The following is a 20,188-nucleotide window of genomic DNA, read 5'->3' as shown; positions in this document are numbered from 1 at the left end:
GGAGCCAGCGTGTCACATGCAAGAGTGGGAGCAAGAAAGAGAACCGGGAGGCCCCACACTCTTAAACACCCAGGTCTGTGAGAACTTAGAGTGAGAACTCACTCATCACCAAGGGAATGGCACCAAGCAATTCATGAGAGATCTGCCCCCATGACCCAAACACCTCCCACCATGCCCTACCTCCAACATTGGGAATCCTGTTTCAACGTGAGATTTGGAAGGGATACACATTGAAACCATATCAGGCTCCCCCAGGACTGGGGTGGAATCTCTCCCGTCAGACTGTGGGCCCTTCCAGGCAGGGATTATGTCAGCTACCTCATACAGGGGCTCCCCAAGATGGGGAAACATGCTCATCCCACAGCCAAGACCCTCCAAGGTTCATGACCTGCCAGTGGGTCTGACACAGCCCAGGGCCTACACCTCTGCCTGTCTGACTCCCCTGCTTCTCCTCTCATCTCCTCTCCTCTCCCCCTGCCTCAGGGTTCACGGACACCTTCAACATGGACACCAGGAAGCCCCGGGTCATCCCTGGCTCCAGGACTGCCTTCTTTGGCTACACAGTGCAGCAGCACGACATCAGTGGCAAGAAGTGGTGAGTGAGAGCAGCCGCCCACACCCAGCCCTGTACCATTCCACGCCCAGCCACTCCATCCTGCCCCTGTGCCCCATGGCTGCCCCACTGGCCCTCACATGGAGACTGACATTTCCAGTGGCTTGACTCTGTCCTAGCAGGTCAGAGGCTGCACAGGCTCTGCTCCTGAATATGAAAGCTTGAGTGTTCAATTTCTCAAGCCCTGTATCTTCTCATCTGTGAAATGGGAATGAACGAGCCCTCCTTCTCTGGGTTATGTGACAGCAGGGGTAGCAGGCACCTGGGGACCAATTGTTAGCCCCTGGTCATGTCTACCTGGAGAGCTGCTGGGGGTGTCTGAGAGGGTGGGTGTGAGTGTGCTATCTAGCTGAAACCCAGGCAGCGATGGGGCAAAGGGGAGGGAAAGCCAGACCAAGTGGAGGGAGAGGGCGGGAAAGATCCCCAAGAGCCCTCCAGAGCAGGGGCAATCAGGAGGAAGAAAGGATCCACCTCCAATTTTAAAAATAACTTTATTTCAACATATTTTATCATCTCACTCATTTCAAGTGTCCAAGTCAACGATTTTTTTTTAAGAAAATGTACCATGTTGTAAGACCATCACCACGAATCAGTTTTAGAATGTTTTTATCACCCCAATAAGATCTCTCACCACATTTATGGTTAGTCATCCTCCTGCCCACTTGGTTTTTAGCTGGCAGAAGGCTATCCTTCCTGGGATGGAAAGGGCCAGGACTCTGCATGGCCCATTTAGAAGCCCTTGCATAGTCAAGGGACCTCATGAACACTGGTGATCAATGTTCTATGCTGCCCTCTTCCCACTCTGGCCCCTGTCCACCCTCCCCAACCTCTCCCCCTTCTTGTGTTCCCCCCAACCCCTTACTTGTGTTCAACGCTCCAGCCACATGGCACAATCGCGGCATTGCTGTTTCCCCAGATCTTCTTCAAACATGCTCTTCCCTTCCGCGACGCCCTCTCCTGACTTCTCTGCTCACCCCACCACCATCTGGCTAATTCTCTCATATTCTTTTTGATTTTTGTATATCTTTCCACCGAGGTATAACATACATACAATAAAGTATAGGCATCTTGAGTGTGCGGCTTAATGAACTTCCATATGATATACACCTATGTCATCACCTCCCAGAGATACATACACCATTTCCAGCTTCCCAGAAGGTGGTGCCCACTCACCCCCCACCCCCAGCCAGTGCCCCTCCAGGGACCCACTATGCTGACTCCTATCTCCTTAGATTGGTTTTGAACTTCGTAGAGGAGAAATCATGCAATAGGTGCTCATTTGTGTCTGACCTCTTTCACTCAACGTTACACCTGTGAGGTTTAACATGTTGTTAAATGAACCATACTTCATGCTTCCATTGATGAGCAGTATTCCATTGTATTAATCTACCACAATGTATTTAAGTTTAGTGTTTATTTTACTGTATTTGTATTGTTTCCATTTTGGGCTATTTCAAATAACGCTGCTATTGGCATTCGTGTACGTGTCTTTTGATGGGCATGTGTACTCACTTTTATTGGGTTTTTACTCCGGGATAGAATTGCTGAGTTAAAGAGTAGTTATGTTTAACTTTTTAGTAGGACCTGCCAGGCATTTGTTTCAAAGTGGCTTAACAATTTAAACTCTCTCTAGTAAAATAAGAGCCTTCTGGTTGTGACATGTCTTCACAAACACATGACATTATCAGTCATTTTAATTTTAGTCATTCTAGTTGTATGTGCTGGTATCTCATGGTGGGTTTAATTTGCATTTCTCTGTTTACTAATGATGTTGAGCAAATTTTCATAAATTTAATGGCCATTTTTGTATCCCCTTTTGTGAAATGCTGTATCAGGTCTTTTGCCCATTGTAAAGATTGTGCCTTTTTCTTATTGATTAAAGGCCATATATATGTATATATATATTATATATATCATATATATGTATATATGTTTTATATAATATATAATATATATGTATATATGATATATATAATATATGTATATATAATATATACATATATACGTATATATATCATATATACGTATATATTATATATATGATATATATATATAAAATACACATTCCGTATACACATCCTTTGTGACAGAAGCATTGCAAATATCTGTTCCCAGTCTGTGGCTTGCCTTTTCACTCTCTAAATGGTATCTTTTGATAAACAGAAGTCCTTAACTTTAATAAAGTCTAATTCATCAATATTTTTTATGGTTAGTGCTTTTTGTGTGTCCCATTTAAGAAATCTTCACCTCTCTCCATATCATGAAGATATTCTTCTCTATTTTCTTCTAGAAGTTTGATGTTTTTGCTTTGTCATTTAGGTCAATGATTCATCCCAAGTTAATGTTTGTGTAAGGTGTGAGATAAAGGTCAGAGGTTTTTGTTTTCTTTTTTTCATATGGATGGCCAATTGATCTGGCACAATTTGTTAAAGACTATTTTCCCCATTGAATTCTAGTGACATCTTTGTTGAAAATCGGGGGACCATAGATATATGGGCCTATTTCTTGACTCTATTTTATTCCATATGTCTATTTATCTAAATTTGAGCAAACAAAAACCTGCTTTGGTTACTGCAGCTTTAAAATAAGTCTCGAAGTCAGGTCGTGTGAATTCTCTATATTTGGTTTTCTCTCCTTTTTTATTTCAACTTTTATTTTAGATTCAGGGAGTACATGTGCAGATTTGTTACATGGGTATATTGCATTGTGTGGAGGTTTGGGGTACAAGTGATCCCGTCACCCAGGTAGTGAGCTACCTAACAGGTAGTTTTTCAACTCTTGTTTCCTCCTGCTCTCCCTCCCCACTCTAGTGGTCCTCAATGTCTATAGTTCCCATTTTTATGTCCATGTGTACCCAGTGTTTAGCTCCCACTTATAATAGTGAGAACACACCATATTAGGTTTTATGTTTCTGTGTTAATTTGCTTAGAATAATGGCATCCATGTTGCTGCAAAGGACATGATTTCTTTCTTTTTCATGGTTGTGTAGTATTCCATGGTGTATATGGACCACAGTTTCTTTATCCAATCCACCATTAATGGGCACTTAGGTTGATTCCATGTCTTTGCTATTGTGAATAGTGCTGTGATAAACATACGAGTGCATGTGTTTTTGATAAATGATTTGTCTTCCTTTGGGTAATATACCCAGTAATTGGGATTGCTGGGTCAAATAGTAATTCTATTTTTAGTTCTCTGAGAAATCTCCAAACTCTGAACTAATTACCATTCCCACTAACAGTGTATAAGCATTTCCTTTTCTCTACAGCCTTGCCAACAACCGTTACTTTGGGGCATTTTAATAATAGCCATTCTGACTGGTGTGAAATGATAGCTCACTGTGGCTTTCATTTGCATTTCTCTGATGGTAAACGATGTGGAGCATTTTTCCATATTTCTTGGCGGCTTGTATGTCTTCTTTTCAGAAGTGTCTGTTCATGTCCTCTGCCCTCTTTTTAATGCGGTTGTTTTTCTTTGATAAGATTGTTTTAGCTGTGATAGATCCTTTATGTTTCCATATAAATTTTTAAGTCAGTTTGTCAATTTTCCTCAAACAAAATTTGCTGAGATTTTTGTTGGAGTTATACTGAATTTACATGTTCAATTTTATGGATGAAATCCATAATAAGGGGGAAATGAAATCTTAATAATATTTTTTCTAATCCACTAACATGTATATCCCACCATTTATTCAGTTTTTTAAATTTCTCTCAATAATGCTTTGATATATTCAGTGTAAGTTTTACATATCTCTTGTTGCATTAATAAAATATAAAATATATTTATATTTTATACTATTAAAAATAAACTATTCTTATTTCATTTTATACTATTCATTTCATTTTATACTATGAATATAGTTATATTTATAGTAAATATGTATTATATCATAATATATTTAATGTAAATATATTTTCATATTTGCATTTCTGCTATTAGAAATAAAATATTTTTATTTCATTTTATACTATTCATTTTATATTATAAAAATATACTTATATTTATATTATATTTAATATAAATCATACTATAATAAATATGTTATATTTAATATAAATATATTTGTAATTGTATTTTATACTATTACATATTATATATTTATATTTTATACTATTAAAAATGAAATATTCTAATTTCATTTTTCAATCTTTTTTACTAGTACATAAAAATACAATTGATTTTTATATGTTTACAATACATCCAGCAACTTTATACTAAAGTCATTTATTATTTCTAATAACTCCCTTTTGGATTCCTTTGGATTTTCTACATATACAATCAGATCATTTGAAATAATCACAGTTTTGTTTATTATTTTCCAATTTTCCTACCTTTATTTATTTTCTAATTGCACTGGCTAAGATCTTCAGTGCAAGGTCAAAAAGAAGTGGTGATACTGAACATTCTTTTCTTATTTCTGCTATGATAGTGAAATTTTCCAATATTTCATAATTAAATAAGATGTTAACTCTAGTTTATTCATTTATTTATTGTAGATACCTCCATATTAAAGAAAGTTTTTTCTATTCATAGCTTTCCAAGGTTGGTTTTTTAAAAAATTATGAACAGGTGCCGAATTTTATCAGATGATTTTTCTGCAACACCTGACGTAAAGTTCTCCTTCATTCTGTTAATATGGTTAATTACATTGGTTGATATTTTCTTTAACTATTAAACCAAACTTGCATTCCTGGGATAAACTTCATTTGGTCACCATGTATTCTCCCATGTATATATTCTCAGGAATATTGTTTCTGTCGGGGTATTTGTATCTGTTTTGTTTCATGAGATATGTTGACCTGTAAATTTTCTTTTTGGAAATACCCTTATCAAGTTTTTGTATTACAGTTACTCAGAGCTCATAAAATGTGCTAAGAAATGTTTTCTTTTTTTTTCTATTCTCTGGTAGAATATAAGATCTGTATTACTTCTTCTTTAAATGTCTAGGATAATCCACTAGTACAGCATATAGGGTTGTTTTGTGGAAAGATTTTTCATTATAGATTCAACTTTTTTATTATTATTATTATACTTTAAGTTCTAGGGTACATGTGCACAACGTGCAGGTTTGATATATAGGTATACATGTGCCATGTTGGTTTGCTGCACCCATCAACTCATCATTTACATTGGGTATTTCTCCTAATGTTATCCCTCCCCCAGTCCCCCACCCCCCAACAGGCCCCAGTGTGTGATATTCCCCGCCCTATGTCCAAGTGATCTCATTGTTCAATTCCCACCTATGAGTGAGAACATGCGGTGTTTGGTTTTCTGTCCCTGTGATAGTTTGCTGAGAATGATGGTTTCCAGCTTCATCCATGTGCCTGCAAAGGACATTAACCCATCCTTTTTTATGACTGCATAGTATTCCATGGTGTATATGTGCCACATTTTCTTAATCCAGTCTATCATTGATGGACATTTGGGCTGGTTCCAAGTCTTTGCTATTGTGAATAGTGCCACAATAAACAAACATGTGCATGTGTCTTTATAGTAGTATGATTTATAATCCTTTGGGTATATAACCAGTAATGGGATCACTGGGTCAAATGGTATTTCTAGTTCTAGATCCTTGAGGAATCGCCACACTGTCTTCCACAATGGCTGAACTAATTTACACTCCCACCAACAGTGTAAAAGTGTTCTTATTTCTCCACATCCTCTCCAGCATCTGTTGTTTCCTGACTTTTTAATGATTGCCATTCTAACTGGCGTGAGATGGTATCTCATTGTGGTTTTGATTTGCATTTCTCTGATGACCAGTGATGATGAGCATTTTTGCATGTGTCTGTTGGCTGCATAGATGTCTTCTTTTGAGAAGTATTTGTTCATATCCTTTTCCCACTTTTTGATCTTTTTTTTTCTTGTAAATTTGTTTGAGTTCTTTGTAGATTCTGGATATTAGCCCTTTGTCAGATGGGTAGATTGCAAAAATTTTCTCCCATTCTGTAGGTTGCCTGTTCACTCTAATGGTAGTTTCTTTTGCCATGCAGAAGCTCTTTAGTTTAATTGATCCCATTTGTCTATTTTGGGTTTTGTTGCCATTGCTTTTGGTGTTTTAGTCATGAAATCCTTGCCAATGCCTATGTCCTGAATGGTATTGCCTAGATTTTCCTCTAGGGGTTTTATGGTTTTAGGTCTAACATTTAAGTCTTTAATCCATTTTGAATTAGTTTTTGAGTAATGTGTAAGGAAGGGATCCAGTTTCAGCTTTCTACATATGGCTAGCCAGTTTTCCCAACACCATTTATTAAATAGGGAATCCTTTCCCCATTTCTTGTTTTTGTCAGGTTTGTCAAAGATCAGATAGTTGTAGATATGTGGCATCATTTCTGAGGGCTCTGTTCTGTTCCATTGATCTATGTCTCTGTTGTGGTACCAGTACCATGCTGTTTTGGTTACTGTAGCCTTGTAGTATAGTTTGAAGTCAGGTAGCATGATGCCTCCAGCTTTGTTCTTTCTGCTTAGGATTGTCTTGGCTATGCGGGCTCTTTTTTGGTTCCGTATGAACTTTAAAGTAGTTTTTTCCAATTCTGTGAAGATGTAGCTTGTGTAGCTTGATGGGGAAGGCATTGAATCTATAAATTACCTTGGGCAGTGTGGCCATTTTCACGATATTGATTCTTTCTAACCATGAGCATGGAATGTTCTTCCATTTGTTTGTGTCCTCTTTTATTTCATTGAGCAGTGGTTTGTAGTTCTCCTTGAAGAGGTCCTTCACATCCCTTGTAAGTTGGATTTCTAGGTATTTTATTCTCTTTGTAGCAATTGTGAATGAGAGTTCACTCATGATTTGGCTCTCTGTCTGTTATTGGTGTATAAGAATGCTTGTGCTTTTTGCACATTGATTTTGTATCCAGAGACTTTGCTGAAGTTGTTTATCAGCTTAAGGAGATTTTGGGCTGAGACAATGGGGTTTTCTAAATATACAGTCATGTCATCTGCAAACAGGGACAATTTGACTTCCTCTTTTCCTAATTGAATACTCTTTATTTCTTTCTCTTGCCTGATTGCCCTGGCCAGAACTTCCAACACTATGTTGAATAGGAGTGGTGAGAGAGGGCATCCTTGTCTTGTGCTGGTTTTCAAAGGGAATGCTTCCAGTTTCTGCCCATTCAGTATGATATTGGCTGTGGGTTTGTCATAAATAGCTCTTATTATTTTGAGATACGTTCCATCAATACCTAGTTTATTGAGAGTTTTTAGCATGAAGGGCTGTTGAATTTTGTCAAAGGCCTTTTCTGCATCTATGGAGATAATCATGTGGTTTTTGTCTTTGGTTCTGTTAATGTGATGGATTATGTTTATTTGCATATGTTGAACTAGCCTTGCATCCCAGGGATGAAGCCAACCTGATCATGGTGGATAAGCTTTTAGATGTGCTGCTGGATTTGGTTTGCCAGTATTTTACTGAGGATTTTCGCATCGGTGTTCACCAGGGATATTGATCTAAAATTCTCTTTTTTTGTTGTGTTTCTGCCAGGCTTTGGTATCAGGATGATGTTGGCCTCATAAAATGAGTTAGGGAGGATTCCCTCTTTTTCTATTGATTGGAATAGTTTCAGAAGGAATGGTACTAGCTCCTCTTTGTACCTCTGGTAGAATTCGGCTGTGAATCCGTCCGGTCCTGGAATTTTTTTGGTTGGTTGGCTATTAATTATTGCCTCAATTTCAGAGCCCGTTATTGGTCTATTCAGAGATTCAACTTCTTCCTGATTTAGTCTTGGGAGGGTGTATTTGTCGAGGAATTTATCCATTTCTTCTAGATTTTCTAGCTTATTTGCGTAGAGGTGTTTATAGTATTCTCTGATGGTAGTTTGTATTTCTGTGGGATGGGTGGTGATATCCCCTTTATCACTTTTTATTACATCTATTTGATTCTTCTCTTTTTTCTTCTTTATTAGTTTTGCCAGCGGTCTAATCAATTTTGTTGATCTTTTCAAAAAACCAGCTCCTGGATTCATTGATTTTTTTGAAGGGTTTTTTGTGTTTCTATCTCTTTCAGTTCTGCTCTGATCTTAGTTATTTCTTGCCTTCTTCTAGCTTTTGAATGTGTTTGCTCTTGCTTCTTTAGTTCTTTTAATTGTGATGTTAGGGTGTCGATTTTAGATCTTTCCTGCTTTCTCTTGTGGGCATTTAGTGCTATAAATTTCCCTCTACACAATGCTTTAAATGTGTCCCAGAGATTCTGGTACATTGTGTCTTTGTTCTCATTGGTTTCAAAGAACATCTTTATTTCTGCCTTCATTTCATTATTTACCCCATAGACATTCAGGAGCAGGTTCTTCAGTTTCATGTAGTTATGTGGTTTTGAGTGAGTTCCTTAATCCTGAGTTCTAATCTGATTGCACTGTGGTCTGAGAGACAGTTTGTTGTGATTTCTGTTCTTTTACATTTGCTGAGGAGTGCTTTACTTCCAATTATGTGGTCAATTTTAGAATAAGTGCAATGTGGTGCTGAGAAGAATGTATATTCTGTTGATTTGAGGTGGAGAGTTCTGTAGATGTCTATTAGGTCTGCTTGGTGCAGAGCTGAGTTCAAGTCCTGTATATCCTTGTTAACTTTCTGTCTCATTGATCTGTCTAATATTGACAGTGGGGTGTTAAAGTCTCCCATTATTATTGTGTGGGAGTCTAAGTCTCTTTGTAGGTCTCTATGGACTTGCTTTATGAATCTGGGTGCTGCTGTATTGGGTGCATATATATTTAGGATAGTTAGCTCTTCTTGTTGAATTGACCCCTTTACCATTATGTAATGGCCTTCTTAGTCTCTTTTGATCTTTGTTGGTTTAAAGTCTGTTTTATCAGAGACCAGAATTTCAACCCCTGCTTTTTTTTTTTTTTTTTTTTTTTTTTTGCTTTCCGTTTACTTGGTAGATCTTCCTCCATCCCTTTATTTTGAGCCTATGTGCGTTTTTGCATGTGAAATGGGTCTCCTGAATACAGCACACTGATGGGTCTTGACTGTCCAATTTGCCAGTTTGTGTCTTTTAATTGGGGCATTTAACCTATTTACATTTAAAGTTAATTCTGTTATGTGTGAATTTGATCCTGTCATTATGATGTTAGCTGGTTATTTTGCCCGTTAATTGATGCAGTTTCTTCATAGCATCGATAGTCTTTACAATTTGGCATGTTTTTGCAGTGGCTGGTACCAGTTGTTCCTTTCCACATTTAGTGCTTCCGTCAGGAGCTCTTGTAAGGCAGGCCTGGTGGTGACAAAATCTCTCAGCATTTGCTTGTCTGTAAAGGATTTTATTTCTCCTTCACTTATGAAGCTTAGTTTGGCTGGACAGGAAATTCTGGGTTGAAAATTCTTTTCTTTAAGAATGTTGAATATTGGCCCCCACTCTCTTCTGACTTGTAAGGATTCTGCCTAGAGATCTGCTGTTAGTCTGATGGGCTTCCCTTTGTGGGTAACTCGACCTTTCTCTCTGGCTGCCTTAACATTTTTTCCTTCATTTCAACCTTGGTGAATCTGACAATTATGTGTCTTGGGGTTGCTCTTCTCGAGGAGTATCTTTGTGGTGTTCTCTGTATTTCCTGAATTTGAATGTTGGCCTGCCTTGCTAGATTGGGGAAGTTCTCCTGGATAATATCCTGAAAACTGTTTTCCAACTTGGTTCCATTATCCCCATTACTTTCAGGTACACCAGTCAAATGTAGATTTGGTCTTTTCACATAGTCCCATATTTCTTGGAGGCTTTGTTTGTTTCTCTTTACTCTTTCTTCTCTAACCTTGTCTTCTCACTTTATTTCATTAATTTAATCTTCAATCACTGATACACTTGATCGAATCGGCTATTGAAGCTTGCGCATGCATCACTAAGTTCTTGTGCCATGGTTTTCAGCTCCATCAGGTCCTTTAAAGTCTTCTCTACGCTGTTTATTCTAGTTAGCCTCTCATCTAACCTTTTTTCAAGGCTTTTAGCTTCCTTGTAATGGGTTTGAACATGCTCCTTTAGCTCGGAGAAGTTTGTTATTGCCAACCTTCTGAGGCCTACTTCTGTCAACTCGTCAAAGTCATTCTCCATCCAGCTTTGTTCCGTTGCTGGCGAGGATCTACGATCCTTTGGAGGAGAAAAGGTGTTCTGGTTTTTAGAATTTTCAGCTTTTCTGCCTGGTTTCTCCCCATCTTTGTGGTTTTATCTACCTTTGGTCTTTGATGTTGGTGACCTACAGATGGGGTTTTGGCGTAGACCTCCTTTTTGTTGATATTGATGCTATTCCTTTCTGTTTGTTAGTTTTCCTTCTAATAGTCGGGTCCCTCAGCTGCAGGTCTGTTGGAGTTTGCTGGAGGTCCACTCCAGACCCTGTTCACCTGGATATCACCAGTGGAGGCTCAGTTGGACATGCAGAAATCACTTGTCTTCTGCATCGATCATGCTGGGAGCTGCAGACCGGAGCTGTTCCTATTCGGCCATCTTGGAATGGATCTCAACTTCTTAAAGATAATGGATTATTCAGATTTGCTACTCCTTCTTGTGTTAATTTTAGTAACTTGGGTTTTTCAAGTAATTTGTACATTTCATTCAAATTTTATCCACAAATATTCATATTAGCCTCCTATTATATTTTCAATGTCTATAAGATCTATAGATCCTCTTTTTCATTTCTTTTTTTTGGTAATTTGTGTTGTCCCTCTTGTTTTGATCAGTCTTGCTATGGGCATATTAATTTTATTAATGTGTTCTAGGATCAACTCTGGGCTTTATTGATTTTCTCTGTTGAATCCCTGATTTCTCTTTCATTGGTTTCTATTCTTATTTTCATTATTTCTTCCATTTTTTTGATTTAATTTGTCTTTTTCTAGCTTCTTACTTAAATTGTTGACTTCCTGACCCTTTTTCTTTTCTAAAATATACATATAAGGGCTATATATTTCCTCTAACATTGCTTTAGCTGCATCCTACAAATTTTGATGTTTTCATTATCATTCAGGTTAAAATAATTTCTAATTCTCATCGTGATTTCTTCCTTGGACCACGGGTTATTTAGAAATGTGTTTTTTAATTTCCAAATATTTGGAGATTTTCTAGTTGTCTTTCTATTATATTTCTAATTCAATTCCATGGTGGTCAAGAGAACTGCCGTATAATTTAAAATCTTAGATGTTTGTTGGCAATATTTTAAATTACTGATTCAATCTCACTGCTTGTTATTGGTCTGTTCAAAATTACCGTTTCTTACTGATTCAAGCTAGGATGGTTGTATGCTTCCAAGAATTTATGCATTTCCTCCAGATTTTCTAGTTTGTTTGCATAGATGTTCATAGTAGTCTTGAATGCTCTCTTATACCTCTGTGGTGTCAGTCGTAATATCTCCATTTTCATTTCTAACACAGCTTTACAATCTACTTGCAATTAGTATTTTTACCACTTCCTAAGTAACACAAGAACTTTACAACAGTTTGATTCCAGTTCCCTGTCCTGTCCTTTGTGTTATTTTTGTCATATATTTTACCTTTGCATATGTTATAAATTCCACAAGCCATTATTGTTATTGTTGCTTTAAGTTGTTAATATTTATGTCTACTTATCCACATAGCAACACTTTCTGGTGTTCTTCTTCTCTTTTATATAATTCTGTGCTCTCATTTGAGATAATTTTCTTTCAGCCAAAGAAACTGTACTTAGTATTTCTTGTGGGATAAGTCTGCTAACAATAGTTCTTTCAGCCTTGGGAGTTGGGTTTTCTGTTTGTTTTTGTTCATTTGTCTGAAAAGATCTTAATCTCACCTTAATTTTTGAAGTATTTCTTATCTAGTTTTTCTTTTAGCACTTTAAAATGTCATTCCATTGTCTATTGGCTTTACAGTTTCTGTTGAGATGTCAACCGTCAGTTTTATCATTCTTTTGAATGTAATACGTCATTTTCCTGTGGTTGCTTTCTTATTTGCCTTTAATGTCAGCAGTTTGACTATGATGTATCTAAATGTAGTTTTGTTGTATTTGTTCTGTGTAGGGTTTCCAAAGCTTCTTGAATCTGCATTGATGCTTTAAATTAGATTTGGAAAATTCTCTACCTTCATTTTTAAAAATATAGCTTTTGTCCCATTTCTTCTCTCCTTTTCTTTCTAAACTTGAATTGTGTGTATGTTAGGCCTTCTTGCCATATTTCTCATATTTCTGTTCAGTTTTTTATTCCATTTTTCTCTTGCTGTGCTACAATTTAGATATTCTCTATTCATCTGTCTTCAGGGTCACTAATCCAACTTTCTGCTGTATCCATTGTGCAGCTAAACCCATTCAATATACTCTTTATTACAGATATTTTATTTTGCTCCTGAATTTCCACTGGATTCTTTTTTTATAGATTCTAATTCTGTCACAATAATCTGTCTTGATCCTATTTGTCCATCTTTTGTTCTATTTTCTTTAACACATTAATTATAATTATTTTGAAGTCCTGGCTTGTTAACTCCAACATCTGGATCATCTCTGGTCTGCTTCTGGTGACTGTTTCATCTCATGGTTATCCATTGTTTCCTGATTATTTACTCATTTTGTAAATATTGTGAATATTGTGGATGTTACAGTTTTGCCGTTTTTCCTAGGATGTGGTCTTTACTCTTAGAGCATAGATTTTCTGGGGTCTCAAATGAAATCCCAGAGTATTCACTAAGGTCTCTCCTTTCTGACTGGGTGTGAACCCCAACACCTTCCTCCCAGAATAGGAGACAACGTCTAAAATCTCTGCTCCCATTGGCTGTTTTCTGATAGATTTTCCAGTGTATCATACTGTGCATACACAGCTTAGGAGTCAGCCAAGAACCTGAAGGAAACTTTCAACAAAGCTTTTGAGACTCTTTTCCTATTGTTCTCTCCTTTCTGGTACGCTACCCTTCCCAAATACTAGTCATCTTTGCAGCCCCAGCTCCAATCCCTATTTCCTCCATCCAGCAAGACTGCTACTCTCTGCATCCATTTCCCTGTGCTTCAGCAAAGAAAATGCCCTCAGAGGAAAAGCTGGGGTGAACAGGGGTTCAGCGTCTGTATTTCCCTTCTTACAAGTATTGAACTCTGACTTGATTGCTGTCCAGTGCCTGAAAATAGTTGTTTTAGATATTTTGTGCTGTTTACGTAGTTGTTTATGGCTAGAATTGAAAGCCCTCTTTCATATTCTTTTTATCAACTTAGATATCACTTCCTCTGAGAAACTTTCTCTGACTATCCCTTCCCATCACTACATAAGCTGCCCCCATAGAATTCTGTGTTTCTCTTTTCATAGCACTTATCAAATTGAATAGTAATTGCTTGTATCATTATCTTTCTTCCTGAAATCAGCGGTATAATTCCTGGTGTTTAGTAGGTGCTCAAAGAACTTACTTTGACAGACTGAATTAAGGATTTGAGCCTCTTTCAACCAGCCCAGACATAAGATGCATGACATCCATATTGTTTACATGGTATGAAAGGTTAAAGATTAAGTTGAACTGACTTTTCCAAGACAGAATTTATTTTGACCAATATTTGTTTATTAGGCATCTGTTAATGAATTTTACTAGACTCGGCAAAATATTGGTATGAGTAAAACATGGTTTCACTCTCAAATAAGTTACAGGCCATTTAAGGAGGCAACATTAATACCCTTGAAATAATTTAAAACCAGTGCAAGTCAAATATGACCTGGTATTAATTATATGCATCTTTGAGGCTACTTTCTCCATGAAGGCTTTCTGAATCCTTTTCCTAGGCTAAAATGACCTTACCCTCCCTAAGCCTTTTCTCTGATAACACATATCACTTCCCACTTTGTGTTGGAGTCACTGAGGCCCATGGCCCACCTCCCCTGCTGGACACCAGCTTCATCTCCCTGCAGCCCAAGAGCAGCCAACACAGCATCTTCCTCACAGCAGAAACCCAGCAAGACTCTGAAAGGAGAAATCACTGTGCCTGGGGTCTCTGGAAAGGCTCCATGGAAGAGGGCATTTGAACATGATCTTGGAGGTTGGGCATAGAAGAGTAGAAAGATATGACAGAAACAACTCTTGGCAGCTTTTGCTGATCTGAGTGCAGCCTGGAGCATTGTGGGAGAGAAATGGTGCCCCAGGTGGGCAGGGTCCCACCCATTGCATCCACAACTGAGCTGAGACAAACAGAGAGGGTGGCCTTGGGCACCCCGAGAGCTGAGCCACCTCCAGAATGGACAGGAGCACACTGGGCCTTTCTAGAATCTCTGTCCCCACTTGTGTGGATCCCACCACAAATCCTACTTGGTTTTCCCCTCCCTGCTTCCTCTTCTGGCCCCATCTTCCCCGTCATATGGGCAGCATTCCAAGAATTTGATTCAGACCTAGGACCCTATGGGTATTGATCCTGGAAAGGTATTGATGCCAGTGTCATTTAGGAGACATTGGCTGACTATTAAGCATGACCCCAGTGGGATGTATTGATTCAGCTCCATGCCAGGGTGAACCTCAAAGGAAGGACAGGAGCAAAGGTTCAAAGTGCGAAGCCTCTGCCACGTGGAGGAAGAACCTTGGGAGAACCTCTGCCAACCTTCCCGAACCTCTATTTGCCCATGTGTAAAATAGGAATGAGCATACCTGTCCCAGGGAGCTAGGCAAGATCAAAGAATACCCAAAACATGATTATATTTTGTAATCAGTAAAACAGGAAACAAGGATTGAGTCACTGCAGGCCACTGCTGACTTGATCGAGAGGCTCCCTCTGACCCAGGCTCTTCCTGCCTCTGTGGTGTGGACCTGGCTTCCAACACTTCAGGCAGAGCTTGCATGACTTGGTGTGCATCTCCTGGGCCTGTGGGGGAGGCCAGGAAGCTGCATGTTTGAAAGAGTTTCCCAGGGGACTCTAGCAGGGAGACTGTGACCCCTGAGGATCGCTGTTTCCACTAAGCATGTAAGACAGAAAGATTCCAGTGAGAAAGAACATCACTCCCCAGCCCCGGCCCCCAAATCCAGGTCCCAGCATTGCCCCCAGGGAAGAACCCACCGCTGACTCCCACCTCAGGCACCAATGAGATATGCCCCGTTTACCAGCCGTGAGCCTCCTTGAATGTCAAGGGCCTGCAGTAAAGAGTTGGAGGATGAGAGGACAGACCTGGTGGGGCAGTCACTTTATTTTCTTCACATTTCTCCTTCTGCCCACCTCACTCCCAACTCAGAGCTCAAACTCAGCAAAGCTGCCCATACACCAACGCTTCAGACATCTTGAACAGTTTTCCACACCCCTTGGTTCTAGCGACAATAACAACACTCGCAGATACACAAAACGGAAAGAGAAAACAAATTCCTCTTGGACTGAGTGTTCTCTGCCCTTGCTTTTTAAGCCCTTGTGTATTTTCAGAGAAATTTAATCCACATGACTCTATTGCATTTACATTGAAATTATTAATTCAGTGGGTTTTAAGACCATTTGATGTCCAGCAGCTCCAACGCAGGGCTTGCTGAGGGCCCCTCTGAGCCTTTGGCCCCCTGAAGCAGGAAGCCTCCTCGTGCTGAGAAAAAACGGAGCTGGGCCTCACAAGTATCCCATTTTTCACTGAAGCTCTCACCCCTGGAGAGAAGAGAAGCCTCAGCTCTCAGCAAGGCAGAACGTTTCTCCTTCTCTCCTTGAGGGCACCAGAGAGCAGAAGATGGCCAGTCCCCAGTGAGCTCCAAAAGGGGACTCTCTAGGGACATGGTGAGCTTTAAGAACAAGAGACCATGGTGAATTCCCTGGGTACAGGTGTACAGACAGGAGCAACTTGTAGGGGAAGTAGGTTTGTCCCAATTTTACAGGTAAAGAAACTGAGACGCCAAATGATGATGTAATTAATAAGTGTCAGAGGCAGAGGCAAGACTGGAGCCCAGATCTGTTGACTCCCTCTGCCTCGGGGCGGGAGCCTGGTGAGCCCCAAGGGGACACAGAACAGAAGCAGCCTCTGCCCCAGGGCTGCCATGCCCCTCCCCAGACATGCTGCTGGCCCCATGAGAGCAAGGCTGTGGTGTCCACAGGGCCCAGCACTAAGTGGGGTGGGGGGAGATCAAGTGCTACCCAACCTGGAAGAGAAGGCGCATGTTCACAGAACCCTGATCTCAGATGAATCCCAAAGGAGGGACACACAAAAAAGGATCTCAGGTGTTCATGGGAGGGAGAGTTAATTTCCAACATAGCACGAGGCTGCAGGGGTGGAGGGAAGTGATAGCGGATTGTGAAGGAGGAGGCTTCCAGGTGGGTAGGATTCCAATGTTCAGAGTAGACATGGGTGAGAGGAGTACAGCAGATGGAGGTGACAGCATGGGAAAGAGTACAGAGATGGAAAAGAAGAAACCACGTTTAGAGAAAGGACGCCGTCCTATGTGGCTGGAGGAGAAGGTACAAAAAGCAGAGAAGTAAGGCCAAAAGCTGGGAGGGTGATGATCCCACCGTGGAGTTCTTAAATAGCAGAGTGAAGAGACTGTACCTGGGAGGCAATAGGGAGCCACTGGAGGTTTTAGAGCAGGAGAGTGGCTCACCAGAGTTATAATTTCAGTGATCAATTTGGCTACCATGTGGAGGATGGAATCGAGGGAGGAGACCCTGGAGGTGAGGAGTCAAGTGGGAAGGCTGTAGAAGTCTAGGTGAGCAAAGAGGACGCTCAAGCTAAGGGGTGGGGGCTTGAGAAAGGGGCATGCTTTATGAGCATCAGTAGTTCATTCATTCATTCCATTAATACTCCTTGAGTACCTGTAATAGGTTCTGGAAACTCAATGGTGAATAGAATTGCAAGGTCTCTGCTCTGATGGAGTTTTTCTTCTGGAGGGGCAAAACGTATGATTAGTTTGTCCATCGTCTGTCAGATAGTTATCTGTGCAATGGAAAAACATTAAGCAGGGTAAGTGGGCTTGGGAACAGTGGTTGAATTGAGGGCTCAACTTTATACAGGCTGTCTAGGACGCCGCCATGACAGGATGATAGTCATTAGAGACACGAGGGAAAGGAAGAATCTGAGCGAATCATGGTTATCTGAGAAGGAATTCCAGGCAGAAGGAATGGCAAGTGCAAAGGCCCTGAAGTAGGAGCATGCTTGAGATGTTCAAGGAACAGCAAGTGTGGCTGGAGTAGAGTGAGCTAGGGCAAGAGCAGAAGGAGGCAAGTTCGGAGATGCGAGAGGCTGCAGGATGATTGAGGACATATCTTGCTGACTAGGAAGATTGTGGCATCCTTTGTACAAAAGCAAAATCCAGCAACAGCGTGCAGGCTTTGGAAGTTCAGGTGAGCTGAGCTTTGGACTCATTGGTTTGAAGGATCCAAGGGCCATCCAGGTGCAGGGGAGGGGGCCTTCAGCTTGGCAGGGAAATTAGGGCTGAGACCCAGATGTGCATCAGGAGAGCTCCATTCAGCAGGGAGAAGGAAGTGGGGCTTGGGAAGAACCACAGACTGCAGAATGTCCATAGGTGTAAGGAGGGAGGAGGAAGAGAAGGCTGAGAGAGAAGGGTCAGAGGAGGCGCTGTGTCCGGGGGCAGAAGAGGAGAGGACTGTGAGGAAGACGAAGGTGGGTGCAGCATCGTGAGGACTTCCAGCTCTAGGAGGGAAAGCAGCAGCCAGGAGTGCCTCTCCTAGAAGCAGCTGAAGGGGCCTGGCTGGGCAGCTCACAGCACTGGGCAGCCTCTACCAGGACTGGAGCCCTGCGGATGTAAGGGAATGCTTACAATATACATTAACACACACAGAAAATCTCCAGTCTTTGCAAGGATTTACTGTCACGTGTGTCATGTGTAAAGAGTCTGGAATGAACTACTGTCCAGCAATGGTTCTCAAACCTTAGCATGCATCCCTGGAAGGCTTGCTAAATCGGATTGCTGGGCCCCATCTCCAGAGTTTCTGATTCAGTAGGTCTGAGTGAGGCCTGAGAATGTGCTTTTCTAGAACTTCCCAGGTGGTGCTGGTGCTGCTGGTCTGGGAACCGCACTCTGAGAACCACACACTTAGCGGTTGCCATTCCCAGTGTCTTAAGCTGCTGACAACAGGCAGAGGCAGAATCACCATGTAGATGCCTCCATGTGTGGGGCCATGGAGAGCCCAGAGACAGCAGAGATGGGGCTGGAGGTGAAGTGGGGAGGACAGAAGGTGCTATTTTTGAGGCGATCTGCTCACACTTCATTCTTGTAATGCACCCAGAGGCCCCTTCCCTCTCTCCCTCTTATCCCTTCCCCTACCTTCTTCTACTTTTCCACCCCTTTTCCTTCTCTGCCAGATTTCTCATCTTACTTTCTCAACTTTTCTCCTCGTTCTTCTCCCTTTCCCCCCATCCCCTCCTCCCCTCCTCCCCAATCCCTTTTCTTTCTTCCTTCCCCTCTTCACTCCCTCACCTGAGTCTCTGATAGACATGGGTGAGATAGGGTGTGAGGGGTGGCCAAGGCGAAGGGAGGCTGCCCTGTACCACCTCGCCCTGCTTCTCTCTGCAGCTGCCAGTGTCTTTAGTCTTATCAGCCTGCCTTGTACCCACGAGAGGAGGGAAGGAGAAAGAGCCCCGTCCAGGCTCCCAGCACCCACCTGCAGCAGTGGGCCTGCAGACTCCCACGGCGGGGCGAGGAGAGTGTGCACAGAGAAGGGGACAGGAGCAGCCAGAGGGAGGGTCCCTGGAGCAGGAGAAAAAGGAGAAAGGGGGTCCTGGTGGAGCAGGAGAGAAAGGAAGTTGGGAGATGGGCTGCCCCCTGCAGAACTGACTGGAGCCTCAGTTTCCTAAATCCTGGGGTGTCCTAATGGGAAACAGAAGCTTCTCTTGGGAAAAAGGGAGCATTTTAAGCCTCACTCTCATCGCCCTCAGCCATGGAGGGACAGACATGCTGGCCTGATTCCCCAGAGTCACAAAAGGTCCTGGGCAGCCTTCCAACCTCTTTGAAGGATCTCTGGGATTATTTTGCAGCAACTTAACTCTGCACTGTGTGGCCAGACATGGAAAGGGCTGTGGAATTGGGTGTCCTGAGGATGGACTGTGAGGCAGTAGGGAGGGAAACCCAGCAGCTTACCTGGCTTAGGAGCAAATCATCCACCATGGCCAAGTGCAGATCCTGCCAACACCCACCATCACCACTACCATTACCACCCCCAAAGCTTGGCATGACACAGCGGATGGGCAGCCATGGCCCCTGAAGTGGACCAGGGCTGGAATGGACCTACCTGGCACAGGTTGATCAGGTTAATACCCATCTCTCCTTGGGGACCTCTCTATAGACACAGTATCTTCTACCTGTGGAGACTCCAGGCAGAGGGGAGAGCCCCATAACCTGAAGACAGGGCCACCATTCCCATGATCTTCAGAAGACCCCAATTCTCAGAGATGATGGTGGGTTGGGGAGGAACAGAATGGCCAGAGACAGGCCCAGGAGGCGCAGGTGGACCACTCAGGCTTGTGGGTGGGGTTGGCCTTTGGGGCTGCTCCGTCAGCTGCAGCTCCTCCCCAGGCCTGGGAGGGGTCTGAGAAATCATTTGCCCCAGCCTCCTGATTTTACAGATGAGGGCACTGAGGCCCAGAGGTAGAAAGAGACCGGACCAAGGTCACACAGCAAGTGAGTGGGAGGGCCAGAACTGAAACCTAGTCTCCCAGCCCCCAGCCCAGAGTTGCTTCCATTTCTGTGGCATTTCCACCA

General features: G+C 41.6%; 1 protein-coding gene across 1 annotated transcript in view; it reads left to right on the top strand.

Moving 5' to 3' along the window:
• ITGA11 (integrin subunit alpha 11) overlaps positions 1-20,188 on the top strand; it is a 133,704-nt gene that overhangs the window by 28,412 nt on the left and 85,104 nt on the right. The window contains exon 2 of the mRNA XM_003267148.4: positions 484-595. Within this exon, the coding sequence (XP_003267196.3) occupies positions 484-595 (112 nt within the window). The remainder of the gene's footprint in view (positions 1-483; positions 596-20,188) is intronic.

Source organism: Nomascus leucogenys, chromosome 6 (genome assembly GCF_006542625.1).
Source record: "Nomascus leucogenys isolate Asia chromosome 6, Asia_NLE_v1, whole genome shotgun sequence".
NCBI lineage: Eukaryota > Metazoa > Chordata > Mammalia > Primates > Hylobatidae > Nomascus > Nomascus leucogenys.
The sequence above is the reverse complement of the archived record's forward strand: the minus strand, read 5'-3'. Positions and strand labels throughout refer to the sequence as shown.